General features: G+C 42.1%; 1 protein-coding gene across 2 annotated transcripts; it reads right to left on the bottom strand.

Moving 5' to 3' along the window:
- Positions 1-747: 747 nt before the first annotated feature.
- slc15a1a (solute carrier family 15 member 1a) lies at positions 748-26,282 on the bottom strand. 2 transcript variants are annotated; one of them, XM_035749988.2, is made up of 23 exons: positions 26,149-26,282; positions 25,913-25,944; positions 24,062-24,143; positions 23,746-23,887; positions 23,529-23,648; positions 23,275-23,374; positions 21,556-21,646; positions 21,334-21,417; positions 20,941-21,023; positions 20,710-20,796; positions 20,513-20,602; positions 20,363-20,407; positions 20,238-20,270; positions 20,064-20,152; positions 19,866-19,947; positions 18,016-18,135; positions 17,445-17,591; positions 17,303-17,349; positions 17,065-17,160; positions 16,843-16,954; positions 16,607-16,744; positions 16,322-16,429; positions 15,385-16,093 (listed from the first exon to the last, which is right to left on the bottom strand). In XM_035749988.2, the coding sequence occupies exons 3-23, from the start codon at positions 24,066-24,068 to the stop codon at positions 15,872-15,874; spliced, it is 2,043 nt and encodes a 680-aa protein (XP_035605881.1). In that variant the 5' UTR covers positions 24,069-24,143; positions 25,913-25,944; positions 26,149-26,282; the 3' UTR covers positions 15,385-15,871. The 2 variants fall into 2 exon arrangements, with proteins under 2 accessions (XP_052349735.1, XP_035605881.1); XM_052493775.1 differs by lacking the exons at positions 15,385-16,093; positions 25,913-25,944; positions 26,149-26,282 and adding an exon at positions 748-909 and having other exon boundaries at positions 24,062-24,083.
- Positions 26,283-26,294: the final 12 nt, after the last annotated feature.

Here is a 26,294-nt window from a genome sequence, read left to right as displayed (position 1 = left end):
ACAAATATCTGGGCATCTGGATAGATGAAAAGCTGTCCTGTACAAAGTATATTGGAGTTATTTAAGAAGCTGAGAATAAAAATGGGCTTCTTCTATCCTCTCGCTAATAGTAGAAATCGGATTATTCAGTTGTCATTCTTATTGGTCCTAGACGATAATGACATCATCTATATGAATGCAGCTGCCACTTCATTAACGCCTTTAGATGCAGTTTTTCACAGTACTCACCACCTCTTTATTACAGACAACAATTTTTGTACTCACTGCATTCTCTACCAGAAAGTTGGTTGGACCTCTTTGATGGTTGATCATTGCTATGTTTTATAAAGCCCTTTTACAAAAAGTCCTACTGTACCTAAGATCAATACTAAACTTTAGACATACAGTGCAAGTTACCACACAGGGTGTCAGGGATGGATAACTCTGGAAATTCCTTTGGTCTCTACTGAGTTAGATAAATACAATTTTAGTTCTTGCACCTTATTTGTGGAACAATCTTCAAAATGTTTTGGTGCCTTTGGCAATTCAGAAAGCTGTTTGAGGAACTTATTACTAATGTGTTTTTTTATGACCATGTTTTTCTTTCTGCTTGCATTTGATGTGTGTATTTTCTCTAATTCGTATAATTCCCGCTTTCTCTAATCCCCTCTCGCACGCACACACACTTATGCAAATTGACAGATGAATTGAGAGTTTAGTTTGTTAGGCTTCATCATCTTCATTGTGATGGGCTACGGAATCTTTTTTCTGCATTTGAAGCTCCTATTTGTCTGATTCTTCCGTACCATCTTTGTCCCTGAACTGGGCCTCGATCTCTGCAGGGTCCATGTAGGTATAGAAATAGGCCATGATGGAGAAGATAACACATACTGCCACTAGGAGGGAGGCGAAGAGGACAAACTCTGCCCACTGCAGGAGGAAAAAACACAAAGATTTGAACAGATCTGGCCCTTGAGGTATGCTTCATGGGCACTGAATACTTCAGCTCTTTCACCCATAGAGGTCAAATTTCACCCATAGAGGGCTGGCTCGCCCTATACACGGACCACATGCTGCAGGAGTGCTATGAGTGTTATGAGAGAGTTATCAGGAGAGTGTAGTGTAGTGGCACTGTACCTGTTCTTCAATCTGTGCAATCTCAGCCACAATAAGGACAATAAAGTTGCCAATAGCTACAGTGAACAGCCAGCCTGCTTGTAGCACTGCCTTCATGTTGCTCGGTGCCTTTAAAGAAAGATATATCGCTTGGTAAATTATGCTGTGAATTGGAGTACAGCCACCCATTATTTTACAACTGAAAATTCAAGAGATGACTTTATACAGTGCCTTGCGAAAGTATTCGGCCCCCTTGAACTTTGCGACCTTTTTGCCACATTTCAGGCTTCAAACATAAAGATATAAAACTGTATTTTTTTGTGAAGAATCAACAACAAGTGGGACACAATCATGAAGTGGAACGACATTTATTGGATATTTCAAACTTTTTTAACAAATCAAAAACTGAAAAATTGGGCGTGCAAAATTATTCAGCCCCCTTAAGTTAATACTTTGTAGCGCCACCTTTTGCTGCGATTACAGCTGTAAGTCGCTTGGGGTATGTCTCTATCAGTTTTGCACATCGAGAGACTGACATTTTTTCCTTGCAAAATTCCTCCTTGCAAAACAGCTCAAGCTCAGGGAGGCTGGATGGAGAGCATTTGTGAACAGCAGTTTTCAGTTCTTTCCACAGATTCTCGATTGGATTCAGGTCTGGACTTTGACTTGGCCATTCTAACACCTGGATATGTTTATTTTTGAACCATTCCATTGTAGATTTTGCTTTATGTTTTGGATCATTGTCTTGTTGGAAGACAAATCTCCGTCCCAGTCTCAGGTCTTTTGCAGACTCCATCAGGTTTTCTTCCAGAATGGTCCTGTATTTGGCTCCATCCATCTTCCCATCAATTTTAACCATCTCCCCTGTCCCTGCTGAAGAAAAGCAGGCCCAAACCATGATGCTGCCACCACCATGTTTGACAGTGGGGATGGTGTGTTCAGGGTGTTGGGCTGTGTTGCTTTTACGCCAAACATAACATTTTGCATTGTTGCCAAAAAGTTCAATTTTGGTTTCATCTGACCAGAGCACCTTCTTCCACATGTTTGGTGTGTCTCCCAGGTGGCTTGTGGCAAACTTTAAACAACACTTTTTATGGATATCTTTAAGAAATGGATTTCTTCTTGCCACTCTTCCATAAAGGCCAGATTTGTGCAATATACGACTGATTGTTGTCCTATGGACAGAGTGTCCCACCTCAGCTGTAGATCTCTGCAGTTCATCCAGAGTGATCATGGGCCTCTTGGCTGCATCTCTGATCAGTCTTCTCCTTGTATGAGCTGAAAGTTTAGAGGGACGGCCAGGTCTTGGTAGATTTGCAGTGGTCTGATACTCCTTCCATTTCAATATTATCGCTTGCACAGTGCTCCTTGGGATGTTTAAAGCTTGGGAAATCTTTTTGTATCCAAATCCGGCTTTCAACTTCTTCACAACAGTATCTTGGACCTGCCTGGTGTGTTCCTTGTTCTTCATTATGCTCTCTGCGCTTTTAACGGACCTCTAAGACTATCACAGTGCAGGTGCATTTATACGGAGACTTGATTACACACAGGTGGATTGTATTTATCATCATTAGTCATTTAGGTCAACATTGGATCATTCAGAGATCCTCACTGAACTTCTGGAGAGAGTTTGCTGCACTGAAAGTAAAGGGGCTGAATAATTTTGCACGCCCAATTTTTCAGTTTTTGATTTGTTAAAAAAGTTTGAAATATCCAATAAATGTCGTTCCACTTCATGATTGTGTCCCACTTGTTGTTGATTCTTCACAAAAAAAACACAGTTTTATATCTTTATGTTTGAAGCCTGAAATGTGGCAAAAGGTCGCAAAGTTCAAGGGGGCCGAATACTTTCGCAAGGAACTGTACTTTCCCCTGTTGTTGGGCAGATCAGAATGATTCAAATTCAGCACAGGGCCTAACAGATGACTAAATGTAGACTAGAATTGAATCGAGGGAAACCGGTTGCTGAGATTTACTGGGATTTACTGCCCAAAACCAGTCCCTTTTCCGTGATAACTGCTAGAAACCGGTAAATTACGATAAATTATTCATATGAACAGCATGGAGTGAAATGGAACTGTTCAATTATATGTGATGTCTAAATCTGGCTTCTACGGCCTCTGCATGATGAATCATCAATGCTCATGGTGAGGACAGACAGCCCATCTCAGTATGGAGTGCAGTTCACAATGCATATAGACCTATCATCTATCTCATTATGGTAACCTTTATTCTTGTGACAGGTAGGTTTGCATTTGCTGCAGCTATGCTACAGTAATATAAAGACTGAATGCCCTTCAAATGTATCCATCTCCATCTCGCTTTAGGGGTAACCTTATTTGTTTTATTGTAAAGAGTTTTAAAACAGCCTATCACTTGAATATCGTTGCTTTAAATCAGTGCACGCGCGAGCACTCTCTCACAGTTTCTCTCCATCAACTCTTTCTCTCCATGATTCAAATTGCATCCAAAATAGATCATCCTGTTCTAGATTGATATATAGGCCTATATATATATATATAGATGTCCTAGCCTACCTCTTTCATGTAGTGCACTAGTCAATGCACTATTCACCTTATATTTATCTAATTAATGATGGGTTATGCATAATAAGCTTCTAATTTATAGATGTCTCTTGTGCAATATGCACACACCTGTGCTCTGCTGGCCTCTCTCCTTAAAAACGCTCCTTAGCTCTATGAGTCCCATACAGGAAAAGCTTGACTAGAATAGCTTTCTGGACATTATTAATTTTTTTGCATTTCTTATACCAATAGACTATTCAAAGAGGGAGGCATGCCCTTTTTTTGCTGAATGTTAAATACAGCAGATAATATAACTCACAGGATCATTTGAAAGAAGACCGAACGCACGACGGCGTGCTCGTAGGCTATGGCAGTTATTCATTCAGACTCATAACCATTCAATCTTCGTAAAGAGAAGCCCTTCCGCATCTAATTCTAGTCCTATATTATTCAAGGATGTCATTAGAAAGATGAAGATAAGGACATCGAAACGTATTTCATTTAACTGTTGAAAGCCAGGAAGGAATGAAGTAAAGATGGAGCGAGACAGAGGAGGCAGCCTAATAACACTGGGGAAAAATATTATGAGAGGTATACAGGACCAGTTGGGACACACCTACTCATTTAAAGGTTTTTCTTTATTTGTAATATTTTCTAAATTGTAGAATAACAGTGAAGACATCAAAACTATGAAATAACACTTATGAAATCATGTGGTAACCAAAAAAAGTGTATTTTATATTTGAGAAATATCAAAGTAGCCACCCGTTGCCTTCATGACAGCTTTGCACCATCTTGGCATTCTCTCATCCAGCTTCATGAGGTAGACAGCTGGAATGCATTTCAATTAACAGGTGTGCCTTGTTAAATGTTAATTTGTGGAATTTCTTTCCTTCTTAATGCATTTGAGCCAATCAGTTGTGTTGTGACAAGGTAGTGGTGGTATACAGAAGATAGCCCCATTTGGTAAAAGACCAAGTCCAGAACAGCTCAAATAAGCAAAGAGAAACGACAGTCCATCATTACTTTAAGGTCATTCAATACGGAAAATTTCAAGAACTTTAAGTGCAGTCGCAAAAACCATCATGGGCGAATTGCAGCAAAGAAACCACTACCAAAGGACACCAATAAGAAGAAGAGACTTGCTTGGGCCAAGAAACACGAGCAATGGACATTAGACTGGTGGAAAACTGTCCTTTGGACTGACAAGTCCAAATTTGACATTTTTGGTTCCAACCTACTCTGTGCATTTGTGAGACGCAGAGTAGGTGAAAGGATGATCTCCGGATGTGTGGTTTCCACCATGAAGCATGGAGTAGGTGGTGTGATGGTGTGGGGGTGCTTTGCTGGTGACACGGTCTGTGATTTATTTCGAATTCAAAGCACACTTAACCAGCATGGAGCGATACGCCATCCCATCTGGTTTGCACTTAGTTTGGGGTAGGCCTCGTCTCAGAGGAATACTCCTCAGAGCCAGATGCTGATGACAGGTAGCCCTGGACAGCTGGCATCAGAACCCACTGGGAGAACTGGGACCCTGATGACAGGCCTTCAGTTGGTTGGTGGTGGTGGGTGGGGGGTATTGGAAGAGTTCTGCTGCTCCATCACAAGGGGCAATGCCAAGTGTTTTTGTTTGTGTAGGTCACATTTCCTCTGCCAAGCTGACTAAAATGCTTTATTATGGGCTCATGTATTGACAGACCGATCTGTTTTGGGGATTCACCAAATTGGACCAAAACAGAAAATGGTACAAGAGCTTTCTGGGGCAGCTTTTTGCCTCTTTTGGTATGTCGCCTTTTTAGTTTCTCCCACAAATGTGCATGCAACCGATTATTTGAAAACTGTTGTTTCAAGAAATTCTTCAGACTGCGTGTCTTCACACAGTCTGTGAACGGACATGTTCACACTGACTGAAGGGTAGATTACTCCTTTCTGCAAAGAAACGATACTGTCGACACTCCTTTCACTCGCACCTGATGGAATGACTTTTGCTCCAGGTTTTCTACTGTACGTGCTGAAAATCCTTTTAGTTAAAAAAAAATGCTAATATCCTATTTGTAGCATCTACACAGATGCTTTTTAGATGGCTTGTGACTGTTACAATCTTTGGAAGTGTCTGTCTGTTTTCGGGTTATGTGGGTGGCAAAATTATTTTTAAAACCTCTTAGTTGTAAAGTCCCCTGTTTAGGGGACCTGAGTGGTTCTGGTATCAGTTCCAACCAACATTTTCATTTACAATTAGATCTGTGGACACCATAGATCGAAATGGCTTGCATTGATTCCCATAGACACAGAGTATATTTTCTGAGCCTTTGTAACGTAGGATGTGAAATCTGAAGTCACCTGAAGCTAGGATGTCCCTCCTACACTTTCATTCGCTCTTCCGACTGTCCATCAACTCCTGGCTGAACCCTAAGTCACAGCCACAAAGCATATGCCTGCAATCCTTACATCGTAGCGCACCAGGAGAGAGTGGTTTCATCATGGTAGCACATTCAGAGGTTGATTTATAGCCATTAATCTAAAATCATTCAAAAAAACACTTTCTGTTTGTCATTGACAACCAAGCAGGCATGGAGGTCAGTGTAGATGACGCAACAAGAGAAGCCCCTTGAGACGACAGCAGGTGAATTGTCATGTTATCTCTCCTGATTGTTTCACACTGGGGGCAGTGATAATGGCCATCTGTCCTACAGTAGCGGTGCATGAGTAAAATCACCAGTGAAGCCAAGCCAGGGGGGGGAAAAATCCATATTACAACCTGTGTTGTGATAATTGCGCTGTTTGGTTTATAATATCTTGAAAGTTCAAATGTCTTGACACCGTGATATATAGGGCTAAGGCCGAGACAATAAGGAGACAGTGGCAGAATCAATTCCACCACACCTTTGTTTCATCACAAAACAGGAGAGCAACATCTGTCCAGTGAAGTCCACAAAACAAATTGCATGTAACAAACAGTTACATGACCTACAGCATGATCATGCAAGTTCATGTTTTCAACATTTCTGACTACTAATCAACTACTGATTTAGAGCCACGGAGAGTTACCGCAAGTAGCAAAGAAAACAGGCGCTACCGTCTCTATTCCAGCACCATTTCAACTTCAACATCATCTAATCACCTATGCTTAGTCTAATAGTGACAACTAAAATATACCACAAATGATTTAGTCCAATCAACGTAAACTAAATATGGCTGTCCATATGTACTGATTTTTGCTCGCTAGCCTAACTTTATTTCATGGGCAGCGATGTGCAGGATCTTCTAATTAACATTAGCCTACTACATCTAGCTTCCTGTTGAACTTCAACTCTCTCAGGCCAGGGGCACAATGTATGAATTTATGGTTTGATCAGAATCGGCATTATAATCCTTGGCCAGCATGGAGAATTAATTAAACCACAAGTCCAAATCTCCATCCATGGCTAATTTAGGAAAGGGACAATTTTAGCTAGCTAGCTAGCCACCAGAGGACAACAACACAACGAGATGATGCAACAATTCAATTTTGTTCTGTCAATGAAGTTTGGATTCTGATGTGTTGTGATTGGTGTGAAGCCCTTCCCTTGACACTTTTTTGGGTACACCAGTACAATTCACAGCTGACCTCACTCAGTTTAGCTCAACGGTGATTGGCTATTATTATTATTATTTTTATCAAGGGAGGCCAAATTACTTGCTGGCTTCCCTTGCATTCAATGCTACGGGCGGCAACAATGTCGTACTCTTTTTGATCAGACAGCATCAGGTAGACACACATACTGAGACAAATGGGCGCTGTTTCGTTTGCTCGAGGCTTTATCTGGTGAGATACAGTCAGCCAATTGAAAGACATTTATGAAACACAGAGAGACTAAAGATACACTATTTTCTATGTTTTTGTCTTTTTTTCCTTGTACATTCTTTTGGGGGAAGCCTGGCTTCCCTTGGCCCCCATGAATGCATGCCACTGCTGTTCTGCAGTCTAGATATCTAGATAAAAAGGCAGAGATATGAGTGAAGCACCGCTTGACAAGAATAATGCAATCTACAAGACTACATGTTTGAAACATCAGCATACCAGACACTGCCTTCTTTGCACATCTACACTGTGTAGAAAACATTAGGAACACCATCCTAATCTTGAGTTTCTCCCCCTTTTGCCCTCAGAACAGCCTCAGTCCGTCGCGACATGGACTCTACAAGGTGTTGAAAGCATTCCACAAAAATGCTGGCCCATGTTGACGCCAATAATTCCCACAGTTGTGTCAAGTTGGCTGGATGTCCTTTGTGTGGTAGACTATTCTTGATACACAGGGGAAACTGTTGAGCGTGAAAAACCTAGCAGCACTGCAGTTTTTGACACACTCAAACCAATGCACCTTGCACCTACTACCACACCCAGTTCAAAGACACTGAAATCTTTAATCTTGCCCATTCACCCTGAATGGCACACATACACGATCCATGTCTCAATTGTTTCAAGGTTTAAAAATCATTATTTAACCCGGGCTCCTCCCCTTCATCTACACTGATTGAAGTGGATTTAACAAGCGACATCAATAAGGGATTATTGGATTCACCTGGTCAGTCTATGTTATGGAAAGAGCAGGTGTCCTTCATTTAATGTTGTGTACACTCAGTGTATGGCTCAATAGATTGGCCTTATCAGCGGGCCTCTTTCTGGTGCAAATGATTCAATACCTTATGTCTTCCCATAGTTGGATAGCTAGTAATTTAATAAACTAGTTAACACCGCTAGTTAGTGTGGATGTGCGTTGACTTCCTTGAGTCAGTATGCAAGGTTACAGTAGCTAGCAGGTTGGCTTAAGTATTGCAAAGAAATTGAAGGAGACCCACCACTTGATGAACTGAAAGACAGTGAAATCTCTTAGTAGGGCTCTATTCAATCTGTATCTCTGAAACGTTATAGATTGCGCAATATAAATTGTCACACCGTAATCTGTTTTACATGCCTTTGTGACTGTCTCCACCCCCCTCCATGTGTCAGGTGTCACCCATCTTCCCCAGTGTATTTATACATTTACATTTACATTTAAGTCATTTAGCAGACGCTCTTATCCAGAGCGACTTACAAATTGGTGCATACACCTTATGACATCCAGTGGAGCAGCCACTTACAATAGTGCATCTAAATCTTTTAGGGGGGGTGAGAAGGATTACTTACCCTATCCTAGGTATTCCTTGAAGAGGTGGGGTTTCAGGTGTCTCCGGAAGGTGGTGATTGACTCCGCTGTCCTGGCGTCGTGAGGGAGTTTGTTCCACCATTGGGGGCCAGAGCAGCGAACAGTTTTGACTGGGCTGAGCGGGAACTGTACTTCCTCAGTGGTAGGGAGGCGAGCAGGCCAGAGGTGGATGAACGCAGTGCCCTTGTTTGGGTGTAGGGCCTGATCAGAGCCTGGAGGTACTGAGGTGCCGTTCCCCTCACAGCTCCGTAGGCAAGCACCATGGTCTTGTAGCGGATGCGAGCTTCAACTGGAAGCCAGTGGAGAGAGCGGAGGAGCGGGGTGACGTGTGAGAACTTGGGAAGGTTGAACACCAGACGGGCTGCGGCGTTCTGGATGAGTTGTAGGGGTTTAATGGCACAGGCAGGGAGCCCAGCCAACAGCGAGTTGCAGTAATCAAGACGGGAGATGACAAGTGCCTGGATTAGGACCTGCGCCGCTTCCTGTGTGAGGCAGGGTCGTACTCTGCGGATGTTGTAGAGCATGAACCTACAGGAACGGGACACCGCCTTGATGTTAGTTGAGAACGACAGGGTGTTGTCCAGGATCACGCCAAGGTTCTTAGCGCTCTGGGAGGAGGACACAATGGAGTTGTCAACCGTGATGGCGAGATCATGGAACGGGCAGTCCTTCCCCGGGAGGAAGAGGAGCTCCGTCTTGCTGAGGTTCAGCTTGAGGTGGTGATCCGTCATCCACACTGATATGTCTGCCAGACCATGTGACCATGTAGACCATGTGAGGTTATGACAGAGCCAAGTGACTTGGTGTATAGCGAGAATAAGAGAGGGCCTAGAACAGAGCCCTGGGGGACACCAGTGGTGAGAGCGCGTGGTGAGGAGACAGATTCTCGCCACGCCACCTGGTAGGAGCGACCTGTCAGGTAGGACGCAATCCAAGCGTGGGCCGCGCCGGAGATGCCCAACTCGGAGAGGGTGGAGAGGAGGATCTGATGGTTCACAGTATCGAAGGCAGCCGATAGGTCTAGAAGGATGAGAGCAGAGGAGAGAGAGTTAGCTTTAGCAGTGCGGAGCGCCTCCGTGATACAGAGAAGAGCAGTCTCAGTTGAATGACTAGTCTTGAAACCTGACTGATTTGGATCAAGAAGGTCATTCTGTGTGCTCTGTTTGTCTGTTGCCAGTTCGTCTTGTTTGTCAAGCCAACCAACGTTTTTGTCAGCTCCTGCTTTTCCCCAGTCTCTCTTTTCTCGTGCTCCTGGTTTTTGACCCTTGCCTGTCCTGACCCTGTACCCACCTGCCTGACCACTCTGCCTGCCCCTGACCCTGACTGCCGTCCTGTACCTTTGCCCCACCTCTGTACTACCGACTTCTGCCTGACCTGACCCTGAGCCTGCCTGCCGTCCTGTACCGTTGCCCCTGTCGCTGTAATAAACATTGTTACTTCAAAACGGTCTGCATCTGGGTCTTACCTTGATACCTGATAATAAATGTTAAATTAATTTATGATTGCGCCAACATATGCCACGTTTACAATGAATCCAGTCTTCTCCAACACGGGATCATTGTCTTTAAATTTCAATCACAGTAACGCTGAACTTCCTCGGCCCCGATTTGAAAGAGCTCCTAGGCATACATTAGACTATGACAAAAATGTTGACATTTTGGGAGCAATAATATGCAAATTGTCTGCATAATCTTGTCATCCTGAAGTCTGTGATCTGCATGCTCAGATTACATGAGTTTTCTCACATTGCAACCTGTCTGCTCGGCCCCTCACCTATCCTGCGATTTCCAGACGTATCGTGGCTAAGGCTGTGGCAGTCATGAAATTTTGTCAGCCAGTTATTGTCATACAAAAGTGAATGGTCAATCTGACATCTGCATTGGCCATGCAGCATTTACGGTAAAATGACCTCTGCAGAAGTCAGGGCAATCATACTTGAGCTTCAAGGAAGTTGTCAAGGAAGTGAGTTTTTGTTTATACAAGACCTCCCGCCCTCACCTACCATCAACCAATCATGTCAATGCGGAGCTAGACAGAGCCTTCCTCGTTGTTACAAAATTTGAGAAGCGCACGGCGATGAGGTACGGAGCTCAGTTTGCCTCCGGAGGCTCTGCAATTGCATCACAACCTCCATACAAAGCCTCCGACCACATTTTCGGATCAAGCATACATTGTATTTTTTATTAAATTATGCTCGCTTTGAGGCAAGCAACACTGAAGCATGCATGAGAGCACCAGCTGTTCTGGACGACTATGGGATCACGCTCTCCGTAGCCGATGTGAGCAAAACCTTTAAACAGGTCAACATTCACAAAGCCATGGGGCCAGATGGATTACCAGGATGTGTACTCAAAGCATGTGCAGACCAACTGGCAAGTGTCCTCACTGACATTTTCAACCTCTTCCTGGCAAAGTCTGTAATACCTACATGTTTCAAACAGACACCATAGTCCCTGTGGCCAAGAAAGCGAAGGTAACCTGGCTAAATGATTACCGCCTTGTAGCACTCACGTCGGTAGCAATGATGTGCTTTGAAAGGCTGGTCATGGGTCACATCAACACCATCATTCCAGAAACCTAGACCCACTCAAATTCCCATACCGCCCCAACAGATGCCCTTTCACACCTGGACTAAAGGAACACCTATGTGAGAATGCTTTTCATTGACTACAGCTCAGCGTTCAACACCATAGTGCCAACAAAGCTCATCACGAAGCTAAGGACATTGGGACTAAACACCGCCCTCTGCAACTGGATCCTGGACTTCGTGACGGGCTGCCCCCAGGTGGTAAGGTTAGGCAACAACATCTGCCACACTGATCCTCAACCCTGGGGTCCTTCAGGGGTGCGTGCTTAGTCCCCTCCTGTACTCCCTGTTCACCCACGACTGCGTGGCCAAGCACAACTCCAACACCATCATTAAGTTGGCTGACGACACAACAGTAGTAGACCTGATCACTGTCAACGATGAGACAGCCTATAGGGAGGAGGTCAGAGAACTGGGAGTGTGGTGCCAGGACAACAACCTCTCTCTCAATGTGAGCAAGACAAATGAGCTGATTGTGGACTATACGAAAAGGAGGGCTGAACAGGCCCCCATTAACATTGACAGAACTGAAGTGGAGCGGGTCGAGAGTTTCAAGTTCCTTGGTTTCCACATTACCAACAAACTATCATGGTCCAAACACACAAAGACAGTTGTGAAGAGGGCACGACAACACCTTTTCCCCTTAGGAGACTGAAAAGATTAGGCATGGGTCCCCAGACCCTCAGAAAGTTCTACAGCTACACCATCGAGAGTGTCCCGATTGCATCACCGCCTGGTCTGGCAAATGCTTGGCATCTGACCTTAAGGCGCTACCGAGGGTAGTGTGTACGGCCCAGTACATCACTGGCGACATGCTTCCTGCCGTCCAGGACCTGTATACTAGAGGAAGGCCTAAAAATGGTCAAAGACTCCAGTCACCCAAGTCTGTTAGACTGTTCCCTCTGCTACCGCACAGCAAGCAGTACTGGAGCGCCAAGTCTAGGTCCAAAATGCTCCTTAACAGCTTCATGCCATAAGACTGCTGAACAACTAAACTAATCAAATGGCCACCCGAACTATTTACATGCTACTCGCTGTATATTATCTATGCATCGTCACTTTACAAATGACCTTGACTAACCTGTACCCCACACATTGACTTGGAACCTCCGCTCAGGAAGAAGATGCGTTCTTTGGTGCAAAAACTGCAAATCAATCCCAGAAAAACAGCAAAGGACCTTGTGAAGATGCTGGAGGAAACCGGTAGAAATGTATCTATATCCACAGTAAAACGAGTCCTATATCGACATAACCTGAAAGGCCGCTCAACAAGGAAGAAGCCACTGCTCCAAACCCACCATAAAAAAGCCAGACTACGGTTTGCAACTGCACATGGGGACAAAGATCATACATTTCTCTGGTCTGATGAAACAAAAATACGACTGTTTGGCCATAATGTCTATTGTTATGTTTGGAGGAAAAAGGGGGATGCTTGCAAGACGAAGAACACCATCCCAACCGTGAAGTACGGGGGTGGCAGCATCATATTGTGGGGGTGCTTTGCTGCAGGAGGGACTGGTGCACTTCACAAAATAGATGGCATCACAAGGTAGGAAAATGATGTGGATATATTGAAGCAACATCTCAAGACATCAGTCAGGAAGTTAAAGCTTGGCCGCAAATGGGTCTTCCAAATGGACAATGACCCCAAGCATACTTCCAAAGTTGTGTCAAAATGGCTTAAGGACAACAAAGTCAAGGATTTGGAGTGGCCATCACAAAGACCTGACCTCAGCCCTATTGAACATTTGTGGGCAGAACTGAAAAAGCGTGTGTGAGCAAGGAGGCCTACAAACCTGACTCAGTTACTCAAGCTCTGTCAGGAGGAATCTGCCAAAATTCACCCAACTGATTGTGGGAAGCTTGTGGAAGGCTACCTGAAACGTTTGACCCAAGTTAAACAATTTTAAGGGAATGCTACCAAATACTAATTGAGTGCATGTAAACTTCTGACCCACTGGGAATGTGATGAAAGAAATAAAAGCTGAAATAAATCATTCTCTCTACTATTATTCTGACATTTCACATTCTTAAAATAAAGTGGTGATCCTAACTGACCGAATTTTTACTCGGATTAAATGTCAGGAATTTTGAAAAACGGAGTTTAAATGTATTTGGCTAAGGTGTATGTAAACTTCCGCCTTCAACTGTATTTCTTGAATTTATTGTGATAATGTATATTAAATTGATTTATTATACTTTTTAAAAATGTTTTTAAATGTAAATGGTCCAAGCTGCTTGTGTGCAATCATAATTGCGTAGAAACTATTCTAAAATACTACTTATGAATGGAATTTAGAATGTTCATAGGCATAGAAAAAGTCTGATATTTCAAACAATCCTACGACCTTATGCACACTGGTAGGAGATAACGTTGATAAATACCAATTGTTCTCAGGCTCACACACACTGAAAAATGCAGCGTGTGCCAAATCTCCCAACAGAGCAAGATCAGGCATCTCTCATTTCATTTCCATTGTCACAGTATTTTATAGTATTTCTACAATGGTTTCACTTTAACGTGTGCCTCTAATTCAACAAATGACTGTAGGCTACTTTATCTGGATTATTATTATAACAAAAGCACTGATGTCAACTTAAATATGTATCTTGTCAACAGCTGTTACATGAATTCACAATGGAAATACAAGTAAATCAACAAAAAAAATATATTACTCTAACAATTTCCCACATTTTCAACATATTCTTCCCATTCTTGACAAGCAGTTCCCTTATTCCACCACTTGGCACTGTGCCTACACATGGTCGTGGCTGTGCTTAAATGTACTCACACTCACAAGCAAACATTTATATTGATATATCTCACACTTTGCATGGAAATGATCCCACGCATGGTTTACGCAGACTTGTGCCTTTGCACGGTTGATAAAAGAGGCCCCTGGAGATGCTAAACGTGTTTGTTAATTAAGGGTCACGGCAGGCTTAGGTAGACCTTACCGTGAAATGCTTACTTACAAGCCCTTAACCAACAATACAGTAAAATGTTTTCTAAATAAACTAAAGTAAAAAAATCCAATCAAAAAGTAACACAAGAAAATTACATAACAGGTATGAGGCTATATACAGCATCTTCACAAGGTCCTTTGCTGGTTTCCTGGGATTGATTTGCACTTTTTGCACCAAAGAACGTATCTCCTTCCACGGCTGTGTGGTCCCATGGTGTTTATAGTTGCGTACTATTGTTTGTACAGATGAACATGGTACCTTCAGGCGTTTGGAAATTGCTCTCAAGGATGAACCAGACTTGTGGAGGGGCACTGTTTTTTTTCTGAGGTCTTGGCTGATTTATTTTGATTTTCCCATGATGCCAAGCAAAGAGGCACTGAGTTTGAAGGTAGGCCTTGAAATACATCCACAGGTACACCTCCAATAGACTCAAATTATGTAAATTAGCCTATCAGAAGCATCTAAAGCCATGACATAATTTTCTGGAATTTTCCAAGCTGTTTAAAGGCACAGTCAACTTAGTGTATGTAAACTTCTGACCCACTGGAACTGTGATACAGTGAATTATAAGTGAAATAATCTGTAAACAATTGTTGGAAAAAATAACTTGTGTCATGCACAAAGTAGATGTCCTAACCGACTTGCCAAAACTATAGTTTGTTAACAAGACATTTGTTGAGTGGTTGAAAAACGAGTTTTAATGACTCCAATCTAAGTGTATGTAAACTACCGACTTAACTGTATTTCAGTAATGTCTAAAGAAACATTATGATATGAATCAAATGTATTTAAGAAAAGCAGAATATGATTTGGCCTAATGTATGTTATCTGACACATATTGTCTCATTATGTCCCAAAAAGTAGCTTAATTATAAATGATTGGCCTGTGCATACCCAGTCCTCTTTAAAACATTTTTAAAAAATGTGTTATAGTCTAAGGCAAATCACATGGACTATAAATTGTATTATGCCTAAGCCACAGATGAATATAAGTGAGCCTAAATGAGAGCCACGATAAAAATGTGTCTTCTTCATGTTTATTTAAGCAATGACAGATTTGTTTTCCAGTTATATAATTAAATCTTTAGAAAATCTTGCTTTTTATTAATACACACTAACTTCTATATTAATAACAATGCAACCTATACAGTATAATCATGCAAAATTAATCCTGATCGATGGACATTGGGATGTTTTACAGTTTTTTTTCAAAAACAGATTGTTCCATTTGTAATGTTTTGTTGTTTCCTCTCACAGCCGAAAGCTTAAAACAAGTCTGGAATTTAAGTGTATTTTAAATGTAGTAAAAATGTCATTTTCCCTCTCTGCACCATACTTGGAGCAGTTATTTTGTGCATATCAAAACTATAATATAATACAATTGGTATTCATGTTCTTTCTTTCTCTTGCCCCTTCTCTCTTTCACTCAGTCTCTTTCTCTCGCTCACACACACGCTCACACACACACACACACACACACACACACAATTATGCAAATTGACAGAAATTTACATTTTTGATTGTTTGGCTTCATCATCTTCATTGTGATGGTCTACGAAATCTTTCTTCTGCATTTGAAGCTCCTCTTTGTCTGATTCTTCCGTACCATCTTTGTCCCTGAACTGGGCCTCGATCTCCGCAGGGTCCATGTAGGTATAGAAATAGGCCATGATGGAGAAGATGACACATACTGCCACTAGGAGGGAGGCGAAGAGGACAAACTCTGCCCACTGCAGGAGGAAAAAACACAAAGATTTGACACGACACATATTTACATCATCAGATCTGGCCTTTGAGGTATGATTCATGGGCACTGAAGACTTCAACTCTTTCACCCATAGAGTCGGGGCTGGCTTTCCCAATACGCAGACAACGTGCCGCAAGAGAGCTATGAGTGTGTCCTCAGAGGACATAGAATGAGAGATTTATCTTTAGAGTGTAGTGTAGTGGCACTGTACCTGTTCTTCGATCTGTGCAATCTCAGCCACAATAAGGACAATAAAGTTGCCAATAGCTACAGTGAACAGCCAGCCTGCTTGTAGCACTGCCTTCATGTTGCTCGGTGCCTTTGAAGAAAGATATATCGCTTGGTAAATTATGCTGTGAATTGTACAGCCACCCATTATTTTATAACTGAAAATTCAAGAGAATACTTTATACCTTCCCCTGTTGTTGGGCAGATCAGAATTATTCAAGTTCAGGTCTAACATATGACTAAATGTCGACTAATAAGGGTGCTTCACCTGTGAATAAGAGAACTCCAGGCCAGTAACAGAGAACACCACCTCTCCACAGGTAATGAGGAAGTACTGTGGGATCTGCCAGCCCATATGGAAGGAGTTGGGCTGGATATCCTCAACCCCAGAAATGGATTCCGAGCACTATATAAAAAGGGAAAATAAAAACTGTAATTTACTGAAGCTGATTATGGGATATATCACTGTATTATTAAGTGACACGTAGAAGGAGTGAAACTTACAGTCGGGCCCCATACAAAATGACTGGGGATAAGCAGAGTGTAAGAACTCCCGAATCCAAATTCTCTGGAGTATTCACATGTGTTCGCACCATTGGTTATGGTGAAGGTGGCTCTGGAAAGGAGTAAGAAGAGATGCTTTGGAAATCTGTGTTGCATATTCTTTATGTCATCCTCTTTATTATACTGCATATTTGCAAGTATAATCAATAATTCATTCCTTACTTTCCATTTGATATGAGAGAGTAGTTGGAAGCAGAGGAGTAGTCAATGCTTCCAAAGGTTGACACATTCACCACTCCAGCCATACCATTAACAAATCTGGAAATTAACACACACAGAGTTGAGAAAGAGCATAAAAAAACACATCCAAGTTAACCATGAATGGCTATAGATTATCTGGAAATGTATGTTCATTTCGGTCATCTCTGCAAACAATATTGGGAAATGCATCCAAATTGACCTGATTGCATTGGCCCCTTGCTCTGGCTTTACCATCACATCATCAGTCTGCAACAGAGGATCAGAGAAAATGTATATTGACTTAATGCTCATGATGTTAATACTGTACTTTTACAAAGGTGCAATAGTAGGTATGTACTTACCAACTCCCACATTGGGGCACTGAGGTTTGAGGGAATTAGAAGTGTTTGCCGTTTGTTCTTTGCTAAGGAAATAGTCCTAGATATTGCAGGACTCTGAAATGAAACTTGGATGCTTTCTTCCTCAAATGTAAGGTAATTTGCACTAGCCTGTAAAACATATGAGTGGAGTCAGTTCTACAACAAGGTATAAACACTTGACAGTTACAGTGAAGCACTTGGTTCAATTAGAAAAGTTACTACAAATGATACATGTCTTAATGTAATGTTTTGGCTGATCATAACTTCACCATTCTACTTAAACCATCACTTGAGGACCGTATTACTGATGAATGGCTTTGTGTTGTTCTTTCTGTTTGCATTTTGATGTGTGTATGTTCTGTAATTTATGTAATTCAGGGCTCATCTGTAAAAGAGACCTTTCTCTCAGTATGACCCCCTGATCAAATAAAGGTTAAATAAAACATGTCAAAGATATTATTCTAGTAGACATCAACATCTGTGTAAGATTTCTGCCAATACAGTCAGGTTTTGTGATATGAATGCCTAAGAGAACCTCCTCAAGATGGTTTACCGTAGCTGCTTCAATGACGAATGGATCGTTATTGGGTAAGGTAACTGTCAGGGGGATACTGCCCATGTTGAGTAATTTTAATTGGCTCTGGGAGGATGATGGGAAGGTTGGCAAGGTTTTCTGAAATAGATACAAGCAGAGTCATATATTTATATATACAGTTGAAGTCGGACGTTTACATACACCTTGGCCAAATACATTTAAACTCAGTTTTTTTCACAAATCCTGACATTTCATCCCAGTAAAAATTCCCTGTCTTCGCTCAGTTAGGATCACCACTTTATTTTAAAAATGTGAAATGTAAGAATAATAGTAGAGATAATTATTTATTTCAGCTTTCATCACATTCCCAGTGGGTCAGTATTTGGTAGCATTGCCTTTAAATTGTTTAACTTGGGTCAAACGTTTTAGGTAGCCTTCCACAAACTTCCCACAATCAGTTGGGTGAATTTTGGCCCGTTCCTCCTGACAGAGGTGGTGTAACTGAGTCAGGTTTGTAGGCCTCTTTGCACGCACACGCTTTTTCAGTTCTGCCCACAACTTTTCTATTGGATTGAGGTCAGGGTTTTGTGATGGCCACTCCAGTACCTTGACTTTATTGTCCTTAAACCATTTTGCCAGAACTTTGGAAGTATGTTTGGGGTCATTGTCCATTTGGAAGACCCATTTGCAACCAAGCTTTCACTTCCTGACTGATGTCTTGAGATGTTGCTTCAATATATCCACATCATTTCCATCCTCATGATGCCATCTATTTTGTGAAGTGCACCAGTCCCTCCTGCAGCAAAGCACCCCCACAATATGATGCTGCCACCCTCGTACTTCACAGTTGGGATGTTGTTCTTCGGCTTGCAAGCCTCCCCCTTTTTCCGCCAAACATAACGATGGTAATTATGGCCAAACAGTTCTATTTTTGTTTCATCAGACCAGAGTACATTTCTCCAAAAAGTATGATCTTTATCCCCATGGGATTGATTTGCACTTTTTGCACCAAAGTACATTCATCTCTTGAAGACAGAATGTGTCTCCTTCCTGAGCGATATGACGGCTGCGTGGTCACATGGTGTTTATACTTGCATACTATTGTTTGTACAGATGAACATGGTACCTTCAGGCATTTGGAAATTGCTCCCAAGGATGAAAGAGGCACTGAGTTTGAAGGTAGGCCTTGAAATACATCCACAGGTACACCTCAAATTGACTTAAATGATGTCAATTAGCATATCAGAAGCTTCTAAAGCCATGACATTTTCTGGAATTTTCCAAGCTGTTTAAAGGCACAGTCAACTTAGTGTACGTAAACTTCTGACCCACTGGAATTGTGATACAGTGAATTATAAGTGAAATAATCTGTCTGTAAACAGTTGTTGGAAAAATGACTTGTGTCATGCACAAAGTAGATGTCCTAACCGACTTGCCAAAACTATAGTTTGTTAACAAGAAATTTGTAGAGTGGTTGAAAAACGAGTTTTAATGACTCCAAAATATGTGTATGTAAACGCCCGACTTCAACTGTAAGTGTATGTAAACTTCCTACCTCAACTGTAGATAGATATATGTTAGTATATGGCTCTGGGTACAAGTAAGGATTTAGCAAATAATATAATCTCTTTGTTATGCGTTCCAATTCTATAGACAGTGAAAGTATTGCCATGAAGAGGGTCAAAATGGGATACTCTCAATTTGGACTTTGTCATAATACAGATTTCCTGTAGCCCGGGTTCTAGACTGTTTCTGCTTTCAACAATGCTACCTCTATTCCTAGCCATACAAGGCCATTATAGCATCAAATAATACTTTCCTAAACCAGAAACAAACTGCCACACAATGTATGTATTGTACACACTTACATCAATCTGGATCTGTACCAAAGCTGCGGCAACAAAGGCCATGGCTGCCAAAAACATCCCCACTGTCATTCTCCTCAAAGGACTGTTGAGGAAAGGTTCATGGTCAGATTCCTCAGCATGCTTACACCTGCCTCTTCACTGTTTTGTAGATACTGTACAGGCATTTGTTTTTATCATTTGTCTTTAAGTAGAACTTACGTGAAGTTCAGGCCACATTTCTTTATCAGTGGGTACACCACACTGTCCATGATCGGTACCAGAGTCAGGATCAAGATAGGGTTGACAGTCTGTCAAAAAGATGGTTTCTATGGTAAGAAGTGCATTTAGCCATGGACGAAAACAACCAGGAACCATAAAGTACCTCTAACTTACCTGCATTTGATCAGGCTGCAGAATGAGGGATCCCTGGAAAGAGAGCAAGGTCATTACGGACATGAACAACTTGCAAATTGTAGCTTTGGTTGACTTTTTACAGTGGGATGTTTTTGAAAACGTACAAAGTTTCCATCCATGGTGGTGGCCTGAAGAGTCCACCTAGAGCCCTGTGAGGGAGCAGAACGTTTTACTTGATTATACCATATGGATATTACAAGGTACATCACATATTGCAGGACAAACTAGATTATCTACCAACGTATCTCGGATACCTTTTGGTCAAATAGGGTCCAAAACATTGGAAGGGGAATGTACAGAAATAGGACCTTCAGCACCATCTTTATCTGAGCAATGAGGAGTTTCTACAAGCACAAAAAGAGAGAAAGACGATTTGAGGTGTTGTTCATGTATTTGAGACCGAACATGCCATTTAGATAGTACTGTATAGTTTGCAGTGTAGATAACCTACCTCGTGTTTCTCTTCGGCCCAGTCCATCCAGTGCGTTCTCTTCGGGTAGGAGCTACTCCTGTGCCTGAAGCGGTTCTTTATTGCAAACTGTAAAGATGAGCAGACACAGAAATTATCCTTTCAGAAACACCAGAGTGGCTGCAGGGAAGATTCCACCAGTCATTTTACACATTGTTGTGAAAGTTGATGCAATTATGCTGAATGCTGGTACTAGATAATGTTTCGACTTACCCCAATACATTTACACACATCCAGCATTATGTTTCCCTGCGGTTCAGTCTTATGGTACATACCACTTCCAATTATGAACACGACTGTAGGGACAAACAGCAAAACAGCACCGTCAAAACTACATTTTTTATACTCTTTATCGGAATAAATATTACAGCAAAACCATGGGACAAGGTAGGATCTTAATTTGATCACTCTTTTGTTGCTGAGAAATTTCCTTCACCGCAGGAAATGCAGACGAGCTTCGTGATTTACATCAATTCACTGAAAACCCACACTAACACATGGTTATATTAACAGTATTGAACTTGGATTTAATTTGCTTTGACAATATAGGTCAAAATAAGATCCTACATCTGTAGGTAGAATAAAGAAGATGGTAGAGACACTAACCAAGGGCGACCACCATGAGCGCAGCAGGGACACCGAAGGCCAGAGGGTAACACTTCTGCTGGCTGTGGATGCCACACTCCTGGCCTAAACACAGGGACACAGCACAGACATCACTCATCCATACACTAGCTGCAGTTGTGTTGTGTATTAAATAGTTATTTATGCAGATTTGTGGTAATATCTTCAGACGACATTGCGGGAGTTATTATACATTTCCCCTACCTCTGAGGATTGGTGTAATGATAGTAGACAGGAGACTCCCACCATTGATACACAGGTAGAAAACCGAGAAGAAAGTGCTCCTCTGTTTTGCCTGCAAAAATAAAAAGGACCTAGATTTGTATCGTGTGTAAAGTTTGTACTGTACCAGTCAAAAGTTTGGACACACGTACTCATTCAAGGGTTTTTGTTTATTTTTACATTGTAGAATAATAGTGAAGACATCAAAACTATGAAATAACACATCTGGAATCATGTAGTAACCAAAAAAGTGTTACATAAAATATATTTTGATTTGTTTTTGGACATTATTCAAAGTAGCCACCCTTTGCCTTGATGATACCTTTGCACACAGTTGGCATTCTCTCAACCAGCTTCACCTGGAATGCTTTTACAACAATCTTGAAGGAGTTCCCACATATGCAGAGCACTTGTTGGCTGCTTTTCCTTCACTCTGCGGTCCAACTCATTCCAAACCATCTCAATTGGGTTATTGTGGAGGTCATCTGATGCAGCACTCCTTCACTCTCCTTCTTGGTCAAACAGCCCTTACACAGCCTGGAGGTGTGTTTTTGTTCATTGTCCTGTTGAAAAACAAATGAGCAAACCAGATGGGATGGTGTACCGCAGCAGAATACTGCGGTAGCCATGCTGGTTAAGTGTGCCTTGAATTCTAAATAAATCAGCAAAGCACACCCACACCATCACACCTCTTCCTCCAAGCTTCATGGTTGGAACCACACATGCGGAGATCACCCGTTCACCTACTCTGTGTCTTACAAAGACCATGAAGGGCTGATTCACGCAGTCTCCTCTGAACAGTTGATGTTGAGATGTGTCTGTTACCTGAACTCCGTGAAGTATTTATTTGGGCTGCAAAATGAGGTGCAGTTAACTGCCGATTTCTGAGACTGATAACTAATGAACTTAACCTCTGCAGCAGATGTAACTCTGGGTCTTCCTTTCCTGTTGTGGTCCTCATGAGAGCCAGTTTCATCATAGCGCTTGATGGTGTTTGCGACTGCATTTAATTAAAGAAACTTTCAAAGTTCTTGAAATGTTCCAGATTGACTGCCTTCATGTCTTGAAGTAATGATGGACTGTCGTTTCTCTTTGCTTATTTGAGCTGTTCTTGCCATAATATGGACTTGGTCTTTTACCAAATAGGGCTATCTTCTGTATACCACACCTACCCTGTCCCAACAATACCGAAGGAAAGAAATTCCACGAATGAACGTTTAACAAGGCACACTTATTAATTGAAATGCATTCCAGGTGACTACCTCATGAAGCTGGTTGAGAGAATGCCAAGTATGCAAAGCTGTCATCAAGACAAAGGGTGGCTACTTTGAAGAATATAAAATATATTTTGATTTGTTTCACAGTTATTTTGTTACCACATGATTCCATATGTGTTATTTCATAGTGTTGATGTCTTCACTATTATTCTGCAATGTAGAAACTAGTCAAAATGAATCAGTGGGTGTCCAAGCTTTTGACTGGTACTGTATATTATGTGCCACTCATAGGAGATATATGTACATTACACTTATCAAAGGAGCAAAGGCTCTCCTACATGTTCTTCATTTCAAAGTTAACATCAGGGTTCGTGGGTATTAAAATGACTTGGCAGCTGTAGTGAGGAAATCTCTGCCTACTGACAAAGATACAGACAGACACAGTGGTGGTGTTATTCTCCAAACACTGAGTTATTCTGCTAACCTGGTGGTCCTGAAACTGGTCTCCTCCAAAAGCAGCTACACATGGTTTGATACCACCTGTACCCAGCGCAATGAGGAGCAGGCCCACCATGGACAGCACACTGAGAGTGGAGGCAGAGCAATATTGTTAGGCCATGGATTCAGTAGCACCTCACAAAGTCCGTGGAGTCAGGACATACTCCGGCAAGCCTTCGTATGTGACTTGTGTTTTTCGGAAGCGAATCTATGAACTTGACTTTAATGAGGACGACTCACATATGCAAGGTCAAGTTGTCTGGCGTGCCATCTCTGTCTGTGTCCGTGATGTCATGAATGGCGCTGACTGCCATCACAACCTGGCCAATTGCATAGACAATGGACAAGTAGATGATAGTCCTACAGGAAGGGGAAATCGAGGTGTTAGCTACCAGTGCAAGAACGAATTCCTGTTCTGTAATACACCCTAGTTCTAGGACTCCGAACAGTCACTCACTTAAACTTGCCCAACCAGGAGTCTGCTACAATGGCTCCTAGGATGGGAGTCAGGTAGCACAGAGCCACGAAGGTGTGGTAGATGGAGGTGGCCAGGTCATCATCAAACCGAAGGAAGTACCTGAAGTACAGCACCAGCACAGCTGTGGACAGGAGAGAGAGAAGGGGAAGCTCCTCAGGATGGGCACTACACAAAGACACTGTAGTTATTCCCAGTGGGCAAAACTCGTTGAAATGAGATATTTTCAACTAGTTTTGCTCACTGGGTTAGAACTGTTGATTACTCCCATGTAGTAGGTACTGTGTCATATTCTTACCTCGCATGCCATAGTAGGAGAATCTCTCGCAGAACTAATTTACAACAATGAAGAATATGCTTAGGGGATAGCCACATACCTCCTGTTCATACAGACACAAAATAAGGGCCATATTACTCTGGTATCTTTAGAACTTCATCTATACTATATCTGAATAAAAGCCTATTTACTTTAAAATTGCAGAGTGCAGTTAAAAAAATAAGGATTCCTTACAGCTATGATATTGAATGAAATACACTATACATACAAAAGTATATGGACACCCCTTCAAATTAGTGGATTCAGCTATTTCAGCCACACCCATTGCTGATAGGTGTATAAAATCGAGCACACAGCCATGCAATCTCAATAGACACACATTGGCAGTAGAATGGCCTTACTGAAGAGCTCAGTGACTTTCAACGTGGCACCGGCATAGGATGCCACCTTTCCAACAAGTCAGTTTGTCAAATTTCTGCCCTGCTTGAGCTGCCCCCAGTCAACTGTAAATCCTGTTATGGTGAAGTGGAAACGTTTTGGAGCAACAATGGCTCAGCTGCGAAGTGGTAGGACACACAAGCTCACAGAACGGAACCACCGAGTGCTGAAGCACGTAGCGTTTAAATAGTCGGTCATAACACTCACTAACGAGTTCCAAACTGTTTCTGGAATTAACATCAGCACAAGAACTGTTCGTTGGGAGCTTCACGAAAAGGGTTTCCATGGCCGAGCAGCAGCACACAAGCCTAAGATCCCCATGTGCAACGCCAAACGTCGGCTGAAGTGGTGTAAAGCTGGCTGCCATTGGACACTGTAGCAGTGTTAACGTATTCACTGGAATGATGAATCATGCTTCACCAACTTGCAGTCCGACAGACAAATCTTGGTTTGGCGGATTCCAGGAGAAAACTACCTGCCTGAATGCATAGTGCCAACTGTAAAGTTTGGTGGAGGAGGAATAATGGTCTGCGGCTGTTTTTCCATGGTTCGGGCTTGGCCCCTTAGATCCTGTGAAGGGAAATCTTAATGCTATCAATCAATCACATGTATTTATAAAGCCCTTTATCCATCAGCCGATGTCACAAAGTGCTATACAGAAACCCAACTTAAAACCCCGAACAGCAAGCAATGCAGAAACCTAGAGAGGAACCAGGCTCTGAGGGGTGGCCAGTCCTCTTCTGGCTGTGTTGGGTTGAGATTATAACAGTACATGGCCAAGATGTTCAAAAGTTCATAGATGACCATCAGGGTCAAATAATAATAACAATAATCACGGTGGTTGCAGAGGCTGCAACAGATCAGCACCTCATGAGTAAATGTCAGTTGGCATTTCCATTCTAGACGATTCTGTGCTTTCAACAGTTTGGGTTAGGCCCTTTCCTGTTTCAGCATAACAATGCCACCATGCTCAAAGTAAAGACTATCCAGAAATAATTTGTCAATCGGTGTGGAAGAACTTGACTGGCCTGCACAGAGCCCTGCCCTCAACCCCACCTTTGGAATGAATTGGAACGTCGACTGCGAAAATCGCCTAATCGCCCAACACCAGTGCCGGACCTCACTAATGCTCGTGGCTGAATGGAAAGCAAGTCCCCGCAGCAAAATTCCAACATCTAGTCGAAAGCCTTCCCAACAGCAAGGGCACCAACTCCATATTAATGCTCATGATTTTGGAATGAGATGTTCGACAAGCAGGTGTCCAAATACTTTCGGTCATGTAGTGTAGCTGAACACGCAAGCTTGAATTGCGTTGCATAGTGTTCTATCAATTGGTGCTAGTTAAATAAATGCTTCAGAGATTAAGTTATGTTTCAGAGCATCACTTGTAAAATAAATGAATCCAGACAATGTACAGTGCACTAGAAGTCTTACCTTTGACCTGCTCTTCTTAACATCCTCTTCATCTTTTTGTGTGTGAGAAATAAAACCATTAGGTTAAATATATCAAATATTAGAGATATCTAAGCAGGGTACTGATGTAACAATTAAATAGATGCATTTTGTTTCACCAATAACATAAGCCTATCAGAAAATGCCAGATATCTGAATAGCATAGATCCATAATAGCATTTAACAGATGCAATTTTAATAGCATTTTGTTGCCTGACCTGTCATGATGGCAGTGTATAGAGACTGCTCTTCGTCCTGTAATGTTTAGTATCCTTGGGTGATCCCTTCCAGGCTAACACAGTGATTCCTGCCTCTAAGACTAGGAGGCACGACCCTGGAATGGTATCCCAGAGTGCTGTTTTAT

This window comes from Oncorhynchus keta, chromosome 34, assembly GCF_023373465.1.
Source record: "Oncorhynchus keta strain PuntledgeMale-10-30-2019 chromosome 34, Oket_V2, whole genome shotgun sequence".
NCBI classification, from domain to species: Eukaryota; Metazoa; Chordata; class Actinopteri; order Salmoniformes; family Salmonidae; genus Oncorhynchus; species Oncorhynchus keta.
The sequence above is the reverse complement of the archived record's forward strand: the minus strand, read 5'-3'. Positions and strand labels throughout refer to the sequence as shown.